The following is a 19,289-nucleotide window of genomic DNA, read 5'->3' as shown; positions in this document are numbered from 1 at the left end:
ATTTATCCTGTATAACATCAAGATTTTTAGACCCTACCTCACAGAACAAGCAACACAGCTCCTGGTACAGGCTCTTGTAATAGCACACATTGACTACTGCAACTCATTACTGGCAGGCATCCCTGCATGCACATATAGACCTCTGCAGATCATCCAGAACGCAGCAGCACCTCTGGTCCTCAACCAACCCAAGACAGCACATGTCACTCCACTGCTCATCTCTCTACACTGGTTTCCAGTTGCAGTGCACATCAAATTCAAAACTCTAATCATTGCTTACAAAGCAGTTACTAAAACTGCTCCTATTTACCTGGACTCCCTCATCCAGGTCTGCACTCTTCCTGCTACACTCAGCCAGTGAAAGGTGCCTGGCACTTCCATCCCATCCCACTCCTAAGTCACTAACTTGACTCTTCTCCTCTGTTGTCCTCAATTGTAGAATGAATTACCCGAATCCACAAAGTCCCTTTCTTAAAGACCAAGCTCTTTAGAGAACACTGTACACTCAGCAAGACTCTTCTCCTCTGTTGCCTGAAGTGGTAGAATGAGTCTCACAATAACTGTTGGCTTGCACTGTCCTGCTCTACCTCTAGGGTTTTTGTGCCCAGCTCTTTGTGAGTGAATGGTGATGATGTAAGTTCATTTCACAATGATTGGTTGTTTCACTGCTGATGTCTATCATTTTAAAATCCAGATAAAAAAGCTTTGATACACTATGTGCATAGCCTCTAACAATGTGTGGCAGGGCATGCATATGATTGGACTTGAAGCACTTTATGGCACTTACTGATGTTGTTTCCTCCTGTCTAGATCTTCACTTGTGTTGTACCTACTCTCAGATCTATGCTGCTTTGAACAAAAGTCTGCTAAGAGTATCTTGAAAGCATCAATTTCTTATTATAGCATGTCATTTCTAAGAAAGCACCATCTGAGGAAGTGATATCCTATTTAAGTGTTTGAAAAATACATATACTATTTACTTCAGGTGCTAAAAATATAACCAATTCTTCCTCTTTTGGTGTCATATGGAATAAAACTGCATCCATTTTAGAATTATCAAAGTACTGCAAGTGTTTTTTTCTGATGTATTTTAATTTACTGGCACCTTGCTTCATCTCTCACTCCTGTGCCTTCTGTGTTTGCACACTGCCCTTAAGTGTGTATGTCTCTAATAAGGAAAAACATGCATATACCTCTAATTTAGGAGCACCTGGCACACAATGACTTAAGGACACAGGTGCAAACAATTCAGCAGTGTAAGGACGTGGCATGAATCTCACATAGGTTTCTCTGAGAAATCTTCACAAGAGCAAATTTCATAAAACATTGGTGAATGAGACTCAAAGATTTTTGAAATAATCGAGCAGTCCTAGTTAGTTTCCCATGTCCTAATGGATATCTGTGCCTATCTCTGGGCCCCACTAGCAATTAATTTTGGACCAAAGAGGATTCTGAAAAGCAGCCACTATTCATCATTATTTACAGAATAAATTGCACAGTCTCACCACTACAAGTGCAAATAGGGCTGGTAAATTAAATAATTCTGGGTTATATGCTGGATTAATTTATAAATACACTTCCTAATTTAATTATAACCAAGTACCACAGGTGGAAAAGGCAGGTAAACTCCTAGTTTTCCTAAGTATTCATGGTTTCTTTCCTCTGTTTGACGCCACTGCGGCATTAAACCACGCATCAAGTCATTTGTGATCAGCAAACTGTCCCGAACCAGGACGAACAAGTTCTGATTAAGACAGTAAAATTATCTACTTCCCTAAAATATCAGCTGAAGAAAGAGCAGGATGCCGTTAACATTATCATTGCGTAAACGTTAAGGCTGCGAACACCTGACGGAGAATCCAACGTCGCACGGACTGGCTTCCCGAAACTCGGGGTCTAACGGCGCTCGGTGGCTGAAGAAGGAGCAGGACACGCTTTGCTGTTAACCTCGGGTCACTGGTGGCTGAAATAAGAAATAAACAGGGATGCGAACAGGATGAAAACGACATGCTTCACTTGATCAACCGCCCAGAATCAGAAAACCACATCTGTGACAAGCGGAACGCTTAAAACCGCGTGGCTCCATTTGCGTGTTTTAGTTAGCTTTGCTAGCTTACAAAATTAGCTGGCTAGTTAGCTCACATACGTTTGCCGCCAGACCAACTGTCACAGCCCCGGGCTCCAGCCGCAGCAGCACCGACAGACGGACGGATATCCTCCCAGACGACCATGACTCCTCAGCAGCAGGCGGTGGCCCTCTTCAGCCCTCAGCCATCTGCTGTTATCGCCCAGAAAGTGCAATTAACTTACAAGCTGTTTTTACTGGAAAATGCTCGGTATGCACTTGAAAGAGAGCTGCAAAACTTCACCAAGAAGGTAATGATGGCGCCGCCTCTCCGTTAGCATCGTTAATTATATCTGGAGAAAATAGTGGGCTAGCTTGAAAGGGCATAGGACACATGGTCGAATTAGAGCGAGGCTAGTTGCTAAATTGTAATATGACAAGCTGGGTTAACATGAGTTTAACTAGAAATGAAATCTATAACTACTGTGAGGGATCCTCAAACAATCAGGATCAGCTTTACTGGCCAAGTATGCTTGTGCAACAAGAAATTTGACTCCAATTAGCTTTGCTGTCAATGTACAGGAATTAAGCTGTAAATACAAGAACTGAGTGGTCATCAGAGTAAGGCTGGGTAATTCATCAAAATTAAGATTAAATTGCAATTTGGGCTTCTGCAAATTTCAGATTGCAGAAGGTGCAATATTTTTTTGACCTGAAGTAATAACATTATTTATAGAGCACTTTTAAAAACAAAGGTTTACAAAATGCTTTGACATGGTTAGCAACAAGGACTAAGCAGCTAACAAAAGACAGAGACAACAGAACAATGATGCTCAGAAACATCAACAGAACCCAACAGTTCAAGAGCCTGAACAGAAAACATGATCAAGAGAGTAAACTAACAGCATCAAAACCTAGATGTCACAGACACCAAGTAAACCATGATATCATACACATCATTAGAGTGCAGGCATTGTCAGAGACCATACAAACTAAGACATCAGTGATCAGTAAAGCACAGGCATCATAGGTATCATAAAAACACAGGAACCCAGCTACACAGGTTGACCAAGAGAACCAAAATGCAAGAGTGAGCAGTTAAAAGTGGCATAACGAGGTTTAAAAAAAAAGCAAGAGAAATAAAAACATTAAAAGGAGGGTAGAAATAATCAGACGTGATAAGAGAAGCAGAACAAGAGCCAGTAAAAATGGTATATTTGCAATGAAGGGGGAAAAATCTGTTAATGATAAAGCTCTATACAAATGAGCCATTAAAACTGATAAATTTAAGAGCAAAGCAGAAAGAGCATAAACAAGAAAATGGTCAGAAACATTACAAGAGTGGGGTAAAAATGAAATGAAAATAGGAAGAAATCTGCCAAAGGATTAGAACCAAATTAAACCATTAAAAGCAATTAAGAAGACGACACCACATAAAAGGAAGTCTATAAAAATGCATTTCGAGAAGTGATTTAAAAGAATTGACAGTGTGTCAAGTTTGTCAAAATACCCGTTTAACACAGTTGTTTGCCATAGATGCGATACTTTACACATCATACAGACATTCAAGTCCCAGTTTTTCAAGGTAAGACTCAAAAAATCCTGTCTTCCTCCGCTTTGTATATTTTGTCTTATTATAAATGGGAATGACAAAAAATAAACATTCCCTTCATTACCATAATTTATATCAAATTGGAATTATAAGGCAGAGTAATTGCAGTAAGATAATTTTTTCAAAATTGTACAGCCCTAGGTTAACTTGTCTGTCTGTCGGTTATAATCTAGAATTATTTATTGCTTGTATTTGTTGAAAATTACACGAAGTTAGGATCTTGAAAACAATTGCATACTAAATTACAATTGCAATATTTGAAAAATAATTACAACTAGAAAAGCACTCAGAGAGCGCAGACCTCCGCCATTAGCCCTATCTCCCAATAGTACAGAATCCTCCAAAAATTCCTGGATCCAGATGGTGATCCGGATCACTCCCAAAATCTAATCAGTTCTTCCTTGTGCCATCTCTGACATTTCCTGAAAATTTCATCAAAATCTATCCATAACTTTTTGAGTTATGTAACTAACAAACCCTGCCGATCACATAACCTCCTTAGCAGAGGTAATAAGACTTTTTTGCTCAAATCCTTCAGCACTACATCAGACTAACTCTGACTGTTAAGTGGTCATCAAGTTACTTTTAATCACTTTGGCAATAAGTTGATGGTTAATGATGACAGAAATTGTTATTTTTGTTGAACCAAATATGATTTAAATATGTTCTTTGTCTATTAGAGCCTGTCTAAAGCCCATATTTAAGTTAATGTGAACAATTAATTGATAGACATCAACATTTTTTTAACAATTGATAATTGTGTTTCAATATTGGCAGAAAAAATGTCACAAATCCCCTTGTTTGACTTTCCCCAGGCCTATGAGGAGGTTCAGGTTTTCCTGAATTCATCTTTTCCCACCACTGTTTTTGGAGATCTTACAATGACTTTAGATGCAAAATGTCAAGCTGTTGACAAGCTCTCATCTTTATTAAAAGACCCCATGGCCAGTAAGTTGTTAATAAATCATTCATTTTAAGTTGTTAATGTTAAATTGCAGATATCCATGTGTTAGATAAAGGCATGGATTTTTTTGATGTGATATCAATCAGTAACTAATAACTTCAGTGAAATTTTATGCAATAAAACTCTCTCTGCTTTTCTTGTTTTGACAGCAGCACAAGTTTGTGGCAACAACGGAGTTACAAAAGACCAACTTAAGCCTCTCAAAGACAAAGGGAGTCAGAAGACAGATGTTCTTAAGTTTGGGCTTATGCTGCAGAACTCACTCATGGCAAGCTCCATAGCCAAAACGGTCCAGGTGCTTGGAGCCACTCTATCCCCACAGCAGTTCAAACATTTCTTAATTTCCCAGCCTGCAGCAGTCCAGCAGGATGACATGATATGCAGCGTGTCGTCCAGTGATAAAAGCACAGTTGAGACTGCATGTTTAAAAGCAGAAGTAAACGATCATGCAGTTGTTACTGAGGATAAGTGCTCACAAGACTCTGTAACAGCAGGTGCAAGAATCATACAGAGTCCCAGGATTAGCACTAAGAGGCCGCCACTACTACTACCTCCCATACAAGCGATACCCCTAGAGATCAGTAACCCTACAGTAATGAAAACATCACTAATAAGCTGGGGATGTGAGGAAGATGTCCAGGTGCAGCACCAAAAACAAACATCCTCCCAGCTGCTTCATTTCCTCCGAGCAAAAGCTAAAAACTCGGGTGCACTAGAGGTTACCGTCTTGGAGTGGTATCAATGCATGAGCGCTTCAGGTTCTCCTCACAGGATGTTGTCTCCCCCCATCAAAACTCAAAGCTACCAATTTAGACAGGTTGTGACTGATGATCTGATGGATGCACCAGCTCCAAAATCCCTGCGAGCAAACATTGAAAATCATGTCCCAGTCTTCAGAGTGAAAAAAGTGGAGTCAAGTGGCTCTCTGACCTACACTTGTGTGATTGCAACAAAGACTGAGTTGTGGGATATTGGAGACATCTTCACAGGGGCAGGACAGGGGGTCTCTGGAGTGCAACCCTTTGAAGATAAAAACTGCAGAGATGTAACACCTCAGGAGGAGAACACCTGTGTGAACAGTGTTTTGAAAACCCCAAATCATCATTGCAAAGAAACTGAACTTGAGAGCAATAGCACTGGTGAAAAAGTATTAGCGATCAACAAGACTCCAATGCCTGAATTTCAGACCCGCAGGTTTGAAGAGACCGAAGTCGTGGTGTCCCATATTGTCAGCCCAGGAAAGTTTTATATCCAGCATGCAGACTGCAGCACAAAGCTGCAGGGCCTTATCACAGAGTTAGTCCTTCAGTATGAATTCTAATCTCTTGTATGTGTTTTTCAGCCTCAATGAGTCCCTGATCACAATAACAGATCTAAAAGGGCCACTACTTTTTTTAGTTCATTACTGCTTTCTTTGTAGATTTTTTTTCAATAATCCACGTTTCTGGTTGTCATTAATTTTTCTTTTCATTTGCAGCAGCTGGAAAGCAAGTTGTTCATATGCTGAGCAGAACTGCATTCCAGACATTGGGGCTCACGTAATGGGCTGGTTCCCTAAGCAGGAACAATGGTGCAGAGCTCAGGTGACGAAGATCTGTGGAGTAAGCAGAGGTGGGTCGTGTGTTTTGTTTTGGGATGATTTAGCAAATGCATACCTCTAGATGGTAGCAGTGTCTCTTAACATGCCTGTAGCCTCTTGGGAATTCCTTCCTGGAATTGTTTTTTGTTGCTCAACCTGCTGCACACTGTTCTGTTTTATCAGATAATAATGCCACTGATGATGCCAGGAGTCAGACATCCATTGAAGTGGAAGTAAAGAGGCTGGATTATGGTGATACTGGCTGTCTGTCCCTGTTGAACATTAAGGAGCTAACTCCAGAGATGACCATACTACCACTACAGGCTTTGCAGGTGTCACTGGCAAATGTGAGTGGCTCCTTATGTTGTCCTAAAGGTTGGGCAATATGGAAAAATTTGGGGTGTCCACAGGGTCTTAAAAAGTATTAAAAGTTGACACATTAAGTCAGTCAAAATTCAGGCTTTTATAAAGAAATAAAGGTCTTAAATGCATGACTTCAGTGTCTCAAATTTGCTAGTTTTTTTGGTCTATTTTTATAGCCAATTCTTTTAAAGAGGTTGTAGGCTAGTTCTTTATGTTTAGACTTAATCACACATGAGATTCTTCTGAAACTGCCAGATCTGACCTGAATTTCTCCCAGACTGAGGGGAATAAACTTTTGAAATGAATACAACTTGATTATTATGGGCTATGGCTGATTAGCTGCAGCAATAAAGTGATCACTAACACATCAGTGCTTTAAAGTCAGATTATTGATTAGAAGTATCCTGAAAGGGGCATTTATTCTTTTTTCCTTAATACCTAATTGTATTGTATTGCACTTGTTCTAGACTTGCTTCTGAAGTGTCTCTAAGCTCCTTTATCTCTCTGCTTTAATAGGTACTCTCCTTTATCAGGCCCTGAACATTGCATTGTTCCTCTTAACTGGTGTATAATCTGTGCTCACTGATTTGTAATCTGTGTGAACAAATTTTAGTTATTGCACACATCCATTGAACAGTTTTACATTGCAAATCCATGTGCAAGGTTTCTTTAACTTTGCACATGTATGATATTAATATCCTATATTAACATCATATAAAAATTATTTTTAGAAGGAAAATAAATTCAGATCAATTTCATGAGCAAAGTCGGACTTGTATCACAAAACCATATTTAGTCACCGTGTTTATAGTCCACATATTATTTGGAGAATAGGACACTAGGAGACTGAAAGGAGGATGACGTGGAGCAGCACAATACCTACAGCCGGTGGGGAGGAGGCAGAGACGGCATTGTGCGAGAAGGCGGAAGCAGGGTAAACAAGCCAGGCTGCAGCCTAGGCTAGGCTAGGCTAGAGCGGCCCCACACAAACCTGCTGTACTGAGCATTTTTCTCACAGGTGCCCACTCCCTCGCCAGTAGGTTGGATGAATTAAGGCTGCCGATTTCTAACCAGTGCTTGGAGGACTGTGTTTGCTGCAACAGAAGAGGCTGTCAAACCAAATTTCGTTGTGCAATGCAATGACAATAAACGACTATCTTGAGTGTTGGTCCTCAGCCAAAGAATGAGTAATGGCCTCTGTAACTTCACTGTGGTGTATGGATGCTTTTTATAAGGGTTATGCTCGCAAAACTCTGCGAATCTGACGTTTATTGCAGAGAAATCAGGGTTTTGATTTGCTGCTCTTCTGCGTCTTTGGGGTTTATAGTCCGGATGGTTTTGAGTGTTCCGTGTAGTTCTTTGTGGTTGTGATACAGGTGGTGATAGATGCTTGTCATATTGCCACAGAGACTTTGTATTCCACAGTTTGTTGCTCATGTCTTCCATCAAGCTGGCTAATGTCTCTGTCACAATCAGCTTGTACCCAGTTAGTCAGGAAGTATGTTTGCTTGCTGGAGGTTCATCTGATTGTCGGAATGGTGCAGTCTTATGGAGTGCATTGCTGTTCAGAAAATTTGTGTTTTTTAATTCATCAACTCTCATAATTTTTATATGTTGAGCTGGATCCCAAGTGGATGGTGGTGGCAGCATTTTTCCCAGTTTTTTTTTGTTTGTTTGTTTGTTTGTTTTGTTTTGTTTTTTCCTCGGTGATGCCAGGACATATGAAGCTACAAACTTTTCAGATGAAAAGAAAAAAATTACTAAAAGTGCATCTTGTACACCAGATTTTATGGTTGCCATACAGGGTTAGTAATATGGGACTACAGCTGTTCAGTGTTTTCAGTTTTTGGCCTTGGAATTGAATTGGTCCCCTGCATTGGCAGATTTACAGGTTCAGGTATTGGTATCATAAACTGGTGTGGGAACAGCTCTGTATGTATGTAGACCGCAGCATAAAGATCTCATCAATGAACTCATTCAGCTCTACAGTGACAGCCGAGCAGATTATCCCCTCTTAGGATTTGCATCCATGGAAATGGTTAATATACTGTTCTCTGTTCTGAGAGCCTAGACTCACTAACAGTATTGGCATTTGTCCACATGATTTGTCACAGCTTTATCTATAGCTGGGTGATAAAGGATATGCATTATCTCAGTTCATGGTACTTTTTGTCTACTTCCTCTCCCTCCAGGTGACGCCTGTGAATGGATGCGGTTGGTCCGAGGAAGCAGTTGGCTGGTTCCAAGCAATGGTTCACAACAGGACGCTTTATGCCAGACTCTACCCACAGGGGCCAAAATTCACTGTGGAGCTGTTCTTGGAGAAAGGAAAGCTGGGAGCTATGAGGTACTTAAGTCTGAAACTGGGTTGATTATTTTTGATAATTAAATTTAGATGTATCATAATTTTGAAAGATGAAAATTATGCAAAGATTTAGTTACTCACTAAATGTTTCAAGTGTGCCAGTTTAGTTTTTAAAGTCTAGGGGGCTCAGGAAACAAGTCAGTGAGAGCAGGAATTAAGATAACAGTAGACCAGTTTTACATTTACATAAATTTCCTACATGAAATATGGCTGTCTCTATCAGCTGGCAAACCCTCTACCTGATTTAACAGGAATGACATATTGTCTGTCTAACAATGCACAGTTATGTATGCATATTAGGATTAGGACGGTATATCCTTAGGGCATATGACCACAGGTGAACTGTAACTAATGGCCACATGGACAATGTGGACAGGGAGAGGCTGGATTTTTAAAGATCAGGCCTGAGATTTAGAATGGGTTAGGATTATTTTTGTGGGTATGTGATGAAGTGAAGTTCCAGGTGCTGAGCTGGAAAGACTGCCTCAAAGTGAGCCAAAACAGTTGAAGACCAGTCAACGAATGTGATGAAAGGAGTGAAAAATCACTCTAGTGTCACCCTCCAAACAAGTCTCAGTACAAACAATGTATTTTGTTGAATTAGGATGCCTATGTGTACTCTTTAAAAGAAATGATTTCAAGATGGGTAACAGCAAAAGGGTGTGATTATCTTTTCAGGAGGGGTGCATCACTGTCCCTGAGGCTGGCCCAGAATGGACATGCAAAACATGCCAAACTGAAAACTTTTGGCCCAGCAAAAAAAAGTAAGCAGATTTAAATTTAGGACAGTATTTTACCTCAAATTGTGCAATACAGCAGATGGCAGTGTCGCTTTCTCTCTGACCAGAGCAGCCATCATTTTCATTCAGATCTTCCCACAGTGTCACCAGACTCATTTTCACTCATATTTCTTTTTGAAGGTGCTGTTCAAATCAAAATGAAGAAGAAGGACTATGGATGGGAGAAATACCTCATTTCATGCTACACCCAAAACAGGAGCTAAAACAGTAGGATTGTTTTTGTAGCTTGTCTGGCATTTCTGAAAGCCAGCTGTAGATTACAAATGGAGATGGCAGCCTGTAAGGTAACAAACTGATGTAAACATGAAGATGTTTAATGTTTTTAGATTGACCATCTGTGTTCAAAGTAACATACAGTGGGGTTTTCGACATACTGCTGTGATTAGCACACTGCAGGACAAGAAAAGATATTTAAATATAAACCAACATTTTGAATTAAGACTGATTATGCTGACCATACAAGTAGTCATTAAGTAATTTATATCAGCTTTCCAGTGTATTTTTATGCCTTGCATTGCATTTAATGCAGTCAAAGCAGTATCTAGTAAGTGTAAATCTGAAGTTTTCTTTAATCTAACTAAAGTTATTTCTTTGTCACTAAAATTCTATATTCAGAGTCTGAATTTGTTACTTTTGTCTCTAAAATCAAAGTGTGGAACAAAATATTTTTACCAAGGTTTATGTAAAAACAAAGCAGGACCTAAGTGTTTTATTTTGAAATTTTCCCATTGGTACTTTAAGTAGCATTTCCTTGAAAGCAAGTCCTGTTTTTATGAAGCCAATGGGGAGTGCCAGTTCAGTAAATGTTCCTGTCCTCTGTTAAGTGATAGTTGAGCTGATAGTTTCATACACACTGTATGTTTATAAGAACTCATTTTTTGTTCAACTTTAATTTTCAAAGTATTCATTATTAGAGCCATGTTACCTTGGTTAATGCTGAGTTTTTTGTTAAATGGCGTCTGCTCTTTTGAATGAACATTATCTCAACTCTGCTCTTTTAATAAAACAGTTATCTTTAATCAAACGCCCCCTGTCTTTGTGTTGTAGTGCAGCTTCAATAGAGAGAATGCAAATGAGGTCAAGTTCATTCAAAGAATTACCAGGCCACCCAAGCCCTCCCACTAAGTTTGTCATAAGTGACGCAGAAAATTCTGCTGTCGGTCATCTGATAGTACACGACAAACGACCACATTGTGTTTTCACTTGCATTCAGATTGTTATTACTGTAAATTGTTTCTACTGTTTCAGGGAGGAGTTGGAACAGAACATACTGTGAAATCCCAGTTAATAATGGTGAATTCTGGATAAATTATGGGGATGCACAACATTACTGGCTGGGTATCAAAGTTGGCAGATATAAGATTACAAGGGTTAAGTGTCAGTAGTGGCAGATATAAAAATTTTAACAATGAAACAAAATTTTGGCTGAAAAAAAATCTGCCAAGGTCAGCTGTAATTATTGGCCATGTGAACAAAGAAATTAATGGAGTTTACAGCTGGACCGACAGGCCTACTTCAGCTCAAGTCTTATTCTTTAGTCATCTCTTACACTTTAAAGTGGGTTTTGAGGAATGAAATTTGTTCATTCTCAAAACTTTAAATTGTGTCTTTTTAGGACTAAAGTTTTAGGTTTGAGCTACAGTTAAATATCAATAATGGTTGGCAAAAGTTGGCAAAAATTAGTTTGTAAATACTAGCATAAATCCAATATCATGCATACCTAATAGGTAATGGTGATTTAAATGACAAACATCTAAGAGGACATGATCACTTAATATTAGGGCTGACAAGATCAGTCACATTAATCAAGATTCACTACTTCCCTGCAGCCACAGTGATGTAAAATACATCCACTGCTGGCCTTTTACATCTCATTTCACCTTAAAGAAAACGTGACAGCTCAGTGGACAAGTCAAAAGTCATCTACACCTTATGTTACTGAACATTTCCTTTTTAACTATTCACTTCCTTTCATTCCATAACAAGTTCCTTTTTCTGTGATTCAGTACATGTTAAAGCCGTCAATCTGAGAATAAAAGCATGTCTGTATTAGGGCTGAACAATTTGGGAAACTAATGTAATTGTGATTCTTTTACTCATATTGCAGTTGTGATTTTAATATGTGATTAATTCTTAAGTTCCTCGTGTCATGCATTTTGCAACAAAAACAAGCATTTTTTAAAGTATAACAACACAATATTTGATTAAATTAGGCACAACAATTTTTAAAAAATAATGAAGAAAATTTTTTTTGTACACTACTGTAAAAATATGGCACTAGTATGGCTGCATGATATGTAATTCATAATGTCTGCTGCAAAAGTTCTAAACTGGTATTTAGACACAAATTACAAGTTAAAAAAATATTGCATCTTCTGCGATTAGAAAATTGCAGCAGGCTATATTGCAATTTAATCTAATTTGTGATTAATTCCCCAGCCCTAGTCCAAGCTGTAAGTTGGTTAACCTTAGTTTAAGACTGTAGAAAAATTGTCACTGTAGACTGTAGAAAAAAAGTGTTACAAAAACAGTTGTAAAGAATTTTAGAAGTTTTGAATGCGATAAAAAGGGTGTGATTAATCAAGATTAACTACAGAAGTCCTTAACCTGACACCCCAGATGGAAGTATTTCACACATCTATATAGAAAACCTTCAATACTAAGGGTTTGGGAAAGGGCAAGAGGATTTGAAAAGAACTCGGGAGTGTAATTGGATGAACCTTCTGTCACATCTTTACGGGCCAATCAGAGCTACAAAACACGTGATATAGCCGCAACCAAGGCGCGCGTGCGCAGCTACCGAGGAATAACGCGAACCATGGCACCTCTTCCGTCATAATTGCACCAGCCTCTTGCTGCTGCTTACTTACGTCACAACTCTGCCGCGCCTGAAAGTACTGCCCCTCGTAGCTGATTGGTCCTGTCACTTTCTAACCGGGCCCAAACAGTTCAGACGGGAGCTTTCCAAGATGGAGTCGCCAGTGAGAAATACGGAAACGGGCGTATCCATCTGCTTTGCAAGGTTAGTGTATATATATCAGTCTACAAGGTCTGTCAGGTTAGTATTTGTAAATCAGAGTTGAGAACAATTTTCATAATTTGGGGAAAAACAGAGTAGGTGTATGCCTCTCCACTTGCCTGATTTAAGTTCTTAAATGAATAGCTGGAATAAAGTGACAACCTCCTACCTGCACTTAGTCTTCTAAAACTTTTATTGCTTTTCAATGAAAAGAGTATGAAAACAACCAGACATGAATGTGTGATGTGTAAGTAGATAAGATATAGTCCATTAAGATGTTTGCCAAATGTCAGGAAAAAAGGACTAAAAATCCCATTTGAAAATATCAATGAGAAATTTGATTTATTTAAAAGAATGACTGTACTGATCTTACTAAAAGCTTAGGGTATAAATGTATTCCTAACTTCCATTTTGCCCCACATTAGTGTTTGTCTTCATTGAACAGCTCATGTTTTCTGTGGATGAATCTGCAAACCTGCTGCTGACTCTCTTGCTCTCAGTGACAGTGCCTCAGGTCAAAAGCTTCCTTCACTTCCCTGCTCTGCCAAGCACAATAAATAATGCGTCAGGCCGAGGCCTTTTGTGTCCACACAGATTCCTTCTTTTGCTCGGGGTAGGCGGAAATCGAGGCGTTTGATCTGAATTCTAAAGAGTCTTGTTGCAGCCCTATAAAGGCCGCCATTGTATGTAAATAGTTTATATAAGAGCATATGACTGCTACGGTGCAGGGCAGTGGCTAGTGGCGGAGGAATGATTAGCATTTTCCAAACGCACGGTGTTCTCTGTCCAGCCTTTGGGCTTGCTAAAAAACACAATATTTTCATTTATTTCTTCCTGCTTTGTACACATTTTTGTGTACCACCACAGCTGAAGGTAAAATACATGTTCTGTCATTTATTTCTGTTTGATACTAACAGTGAAGAATGAGGTCAGATCTTATGTAAATGATGACTGAGTGATGCCCCACTGACTCGACAGATACTTGCCATGATTTTTATTTCTCCTTCCCCTTTTATACAAGTAATATTTGTATGATACAGCTTTTGAGGAATGTGTTTAAGATTTTATTCGGCAAATCTTCTAAAGTCTGTTGCCAATCATAGAAACAATGAAAGTCTCTCTTGTTGAAAAAAATAATAATGAGATGGATGGTTTAGCTGGTTCCTTGGAGAAATGTGCTGGCAGTCTGTCAGTTTGTCTGCAACTGGGCTGTAGGTCAGTTTGGGAGTACAGTATTAATACAGAATGGGCCAGTCACGTGGCTACGTAAATCTTTCGCAATTGGCGACGTTTTGTTGCGTCTTGTGACGCTGCACAGTGGCAGGCCATCACCCCTGCTTTTATACGGCCACCAGGCTACTTGGCAATTCTTTTCTGTTGTTCCTTACTTGCACTTCCAAAAGCAGCTTGATGCTCAGGCCACACCTCAAGATGGTTATCTTTGAACCTGGCGCTGCTTACGCCGCTTGCACCGCCGGCTGAGCCTGGTAAACTTTTTTGAGTGTAAGTTAGACCAAACATGAATCATAAATATTTTCATTTTGTAAACAGCAGTAGCTTTAACCTATTTAAACTGAAATTTCATTCTGACAAATTTGACCTTGGTGTATTGCAGATGTATAATTACTGCATGTTATAAAACGTAAGTTATTTTGCATTTTAATAATGTAGATTTACTTTGTATTGTACCTGGTTTTTAATAGTGTAAAAGCTGGCCTGAAGAGCATTCATCTATTTAAAAATAACTGAAAATGTTCCTTTTTTTTTTCAGACCTGGAGTCCAAAATGAACTGGGGCACCTTTTATGCCGTGATCAGCGGCGTAAACAGGCACTCGACTGGCATCGGACGCGTCTGGCTCTCCGTCATCTTCATCTTCCGTATCCTGGTCCTGGTGGTTGCTGCTGAGAGTGTTTGGGGAGATGAAAAGTCTGGTTTCACCTGCAACACCCAGCAGCCCGGCTGCAACAGTGTCTGTTATGACCAGTTTTTCCCCATTTCCCACATCCGCCTGTGGGCTCTCCAGCTAATCCTGGTCTCCACCCCCGCCCTGCTGGTGGCCATGCATGTTGCCCACCGACGCCACATTGATAAGAAGCTCATGAAGAGGGCGGGACGCAGCAGCCCCAAGGAGTTGGATCACATCAAGAGCCAAAAGTTTCAGATCACTGGAGCGCTGTGGTGGACTTACATGATTAGTATCATCTTTAGGATCATCTTTGAGGTGGCTTTTCTCTACATCTTTTATTTGATCTACCCTGACTTTAAGATGGTGCGTCTGGTGAAGTGTGACTCTTACCCATGTCCCAACACAGTGGACTGTTTCGTGTCCAGACCAACAGAAAAGACCATTTTCACTGTGTTCATGCTGGCAGTGTCCGGGGTGTGTGTGCTGCTAAACCTGGCAGAGGTGTTGTACCTCATAGGAAGAGCCTGCAAACGCTGCATACGAGGCTCTGAGGAGGAATCTAAAGGAGCCTGGATAAGTCGAGGATTGTCTTCTTACAGGCAAAATGAAATCAATCAGCTGATAGGAGACCAGTCTCTTAAGACAAAGTTCACTGTGACCAAAAAAAGCCCGACTGAGAAGGGTGAAAGATGTTCTGCTTTCTGAGTGTCTTGAATTCCCTTTAAACTAATCAACAGTCCCACGTGTTGATGAAACCTGTTTTTCTGTCACAGATAGTGTATATTAGATCATCGTCAGCATACATTTATATTTATCATTCAGTGAGTTGCTTATTCATGCTTATATTTTTTTTTGGTTCTCCTTTGTGTTACTAACACTATCTGCTGGCAGAGCTCACAAATATTTGGAGCCAATAATGGAGGTTGAACGGTCATACCAGTGATTTTGCATGTTGACGCATGTTTACGTAAAAATTATACATCGTTGACATGGTGTAAACAGTTTGACAAAGCCCAAATTTTTTGATAAAATAGATAAAAGAAAGCTTGAAGGAAATCCAGGTGTCAAGCTGTTCGACTGTAAGAGCACAAAGTAAGAGTGACGCAAGAGAGCAGCAACTTTAAACGAAACACCAAAAACATAAAAGGACATTTTTACTGTTACTAAAAGAGGAAGTATGATAAGTTTGACAACAATGGCATGGCCCACAGTAATAATACAGCTCAGACCCAGAACCAGGCTCTCTTTACACATCTTTTAGTAGTGAGCATGCTGATAATACTACAAGATGATACAGAAATGACATATTTCTTGGATTTATTTGATTGTTAATGCATTTTTAAGGCACACATTACTCTCAGTATAAACCATACATGAAGGTTCAAACATTAACTCAATAATGTCAAGCTGCTATCAATGAAAATTGTGCCCATCTAACAAGCATCAATGCTGAAGACACTCTTCAAGGAACAGCTTTAAAATATTAAGTAAAATAGCCAAGATGTGTAAGAACACTGGTATAGCCTTGTATTAAGAATTGCAGTGGTACTGTTAGGAAAAATGCTGGTAACAAAGTGAAATTTTTTAGTTATCAAATTATTTTTAACATGCACCATATTTAGTTCCAGTCCCAGTCCCAGCTGGCTAACGTAGAAAAGAGCATTTCTGGGAGTAGATGCCATTAAATGTCAGTAACAGCTCTTTAAGCCAACAATGCTACATTCTGATTTTCTCAGTTTTTATTTTCTATTGCTATGCTATGCTTTTCTATTGCTAATCAATGCATTTCTATTGCTTACCATACTACTAGTCAGAGTTTAAAGTTGGTGCTAGAAAACCAAAGATCTAAAACCTTATTATATTTTTCCCTTCTACAAGTTCTTTAAATCAATGCTTCTCAACTGGTCTAGCCTCAGGACCCACCTCCACCTTTCTGATGACAAATTGCGACCCCAAGTTTTGAAGAAATGTAATCATTTAAATTTATATGAAACCAAAAAAAGGGGGGAGGTCAGACTTTTATTTTGTTGAGAGTAAAATGAGTCATAACCAGAAAAAACTAAGGTACACTGTTTTGAAAAAAGTAAAAAACAAAAAAATAAAGTCTTTAATAAATGGGCTAAAGCATCTACGCGTTTCAGCTTACAGTCTTCATAAGGGCATTTACAAACAAGTGGCTGTTCACAGGTTTTCAAGGTTTTCTTTTTTTTAATCAACATTCAAATTCATTTAATGAAAAATAATGCAGTTTGGACATGAGATAGCATAAGTAATCACTTTAGGTCTTCAGAAGGCTTCACAACTCACCTTATTCTCTATTCGCATGGGATTAGTGTTACCTAGGGCCCTCTGGTAATTTGTAATAATCATGCAGGATGTCTGTATTTTTAATCCCATGCAAATCAACCACGTCTGTAATTGACGGAGTAAAAAGGGCTAATTACCTACCATATTTCAGGACGCTCACAGGTCCACAGGTAATTCTAACCCTGTGCGGATCTGCATCTCTGTAATACAGGGTGGTAATTATGGTTTGTTTGTTTGTTTTTGTTTTTTTTTGTCTTTGCGGCTTTTCATCTGATCGAAGAAAGTAATAGAGGTTGTGCAAAATATTGTTAAAGTTTAGACACTTAAAGGTGGCAAATAGTGTTTCCCTTTCAGTTAATTTCAGCTCTTGTGTAAAAAAAAATGGCTTTATTTGATTATTTATTTGAACTCTGCTGTCAAAATGTGCAAGCGCACACATTAGCTTTCTTATGCACAGCTCTTCTGCTCTTTCTCTTACAAGTGCCTTATCTTATATCAGTATTATTTAGCTGTACATTTCATGCATAACACAATTTACAATTTGAAATGTGTCACTCAACATTCAGTGGTGAGGCACTGCATTAACTGCATTAAAACTGTTAAAATGACAGGAGAGGTTCTTATTTTACATGAGACATCTCCCTATGCTGCAGATACACACAGGAGTCTCGTGCATAATGGGAGAGTTAGAGGAGTTATTCACTAGTTCATCATGACAGCTATCTACAGATATAAAATGTTAAAATATATACAGAGAGGGAAATAACACTTAAGCACATGTTACGTTTTGGAAACTCTGGTTAACAGTATGTCTAGGATACATCACCTGTAGAATGTGTTAAGCACATTAAATGTTCTCGTATGAACTATAGAACTAATTTTTTACTATGCACTTTAGTTACTGCAGCCATGCAGCACTTTCATGTTTTACTTCAGAAATGTCTAAATTGAGTAAATAACACACTATATTCATCCATGTGATGCCCTGCAATGACATCAAAGATTATCAGAGGTCCACAGGTTATCAGAATCCCGTGCGAATGTGGCATTAGTCCCATTAGTCCCATAAAGGTTAAATTTTTCTTTAATGGCAACCAGTATTATCAACCCTATCACATCTCTATTACTCCCTGAAATAATATCATCACAGACTTTTTGCCCTTTAATTTTCACGCACTAGAACTCACTTTTTGGTCCCTGCTCACCACTTGAGAACCATGGCTTTAAATTACTTTATATGTTCCTTAATTCTGTTAACAATGCAGACTACTAACACAAAGAGCTCTCTTTAAGTGAAGTCCGAGTGGTGCACAAACTAAATCTGCCATTAATGATGCGCAGTAGGGAGGGATATAATGATATCCAACTGATAAAATAGTAAAGAAATCTTTTATTTTTGTTCCTTCTTCACTTGACGACTCAGCCACTTTAAGACTATTGTAAATCCAAGTACTGTACATATATCTTTGAGTGTGTAAATATTTGAAATATGAATACTACCTACTTAATCTTTTGTACCCTCTCTTTGATGTATGTTTAAGTTGACCTCCTTTATAACTCAGATCCATCACTGTTGTCTTCACGTTCCTTCATAGATCCTTGCATAGATTTTTATCAAGTATCCCTCTGGTCCTGTAAATGTAATTTATGTTATGAAGGTATCTGTTTATACATCTGTTCTTTTATTAAGTTATTTATATTATGGTGCAGACAAAAATCCATTGATGTTGACCTTTTTGCCTAATGTACATATATCACTTTCCAAGTAAACAATCCATTTAATATATAACATGGGATGAAACCACATGTACAGTATGTAATGTAAAGAAATAAACTGCCTGATGATTTGATGTCAGACTTGTAAACTCTTTGTTCCAGTGGGGTTTGTTCAAAAAGGTGAAACAAAAAGGTTAAACCATTTTAAAGGAAGTAATCCTAGAGATTATAAAAATAGTGTTTCTACTTTATTTTTATAATAACAGGAGATTATGTTGAAACTGACTCGCTTCCTTCTTGTGAGTGATTTGTAACTTGAGGATGCAAACGGCTACTCATCTCCAAATCATGCCCCCCATGATAGGAGCGACCCCCGGGCTATATTTAGATCCCAGAAGCACTTGTGGCCAGACAGACTTAGCAGGTACCACGATTGGCCAGCTGCCGTGTCACTCACTGTTACAAGGCGAGCGGAGGGGCTTTAATAGTTTACATTAGAGTGAACCTGTGCCAAATTTAACCACTGGAGGGGGGGAGGGGTGTTTGAGTTGAGGGAGGGCAGGCCGGACATGGTTGAGCGCGTGTGTCCAG

At 39.0% G+C, this 19,289-nt stretch overlaps 1 protein-coding gene across 1 annotated transcript; it reads left to right on the top strand.

The window, feature by feature from the left end:
* Window positions 1-1,813: 1,813 nt before the first annotated feature.
* On the top strand, window positions 1,814-17,295 carry LOC121516768. The gene is made up of 10 exons (XM_041798178.1): window positions 1,814-2,376; window positions 4,493-4,625; window positions 4,791-5,937; window positions 6,119-6,252; window positions 6,404-6,567; window positions 8,776-8,930; window positions 9,627-9,712; window positions 9,869-9,928; window positions 14,186-14,254; window positions 14,539-17,295. The coding sequence occupies exons 1-10, from the start codon at window positions 2,230-2,232 to the stop codon at window positions 15,378-15,380; spliced, it is 2,937 nt and encodes a 978-aa protein (XP_041654112.1). The 5' UTR covers window positions 1,814-2,229; the 3' UTR covers window positions 15,381-17,295.
* The last annotated feature ends 1,994 nt before the right edge of the window (window positions 17,296-19,289 follow it).

Source organism: Cheilinus undulatus, linkage group 10, assembly GCF_018320785.1.
Source record: "Cheilinus undulatus linkage group 10, ASM1832078v1, whole genome shotgun sequence".
In the NCBI taxonomy this organism is placed as follows: domain Eukaryota; kingdom Metazoa; phylum Chordata; class Actinopteri; order Labriformes; family Labridae; genus Cheilinus; species Cheilinus undulatus.
The sequence above is the reverse complement of the archived record's forward strand: the minus strand, read 5'-3'. Positions and strand labels throughout refer to the sequence as shown.

Coding starts and splice junctions, on each gene's coding strand:
- LOC121516768 (XM_041798178.1), top strand. CDS start 2,230: ATGACTCCTCAGCAGCAGGCGGTGGCCCTCTTCAGCCCTCAGCCATCT. Junction 6,568..8,775: donor TGCAGGTGTCACTGGCAAAT/GTGAGTGGCTCC, acceptor CTCTCCCTCCAG/GTGACGCCTGTGAATGGATG. Junction 8,931..9,626: donor GGAAAGCTGGGAGCTATGAG/GTACTTAAGTCT, acceptor TTATCTTTTCAG/GAGGGGTGCATCACTGTCCC.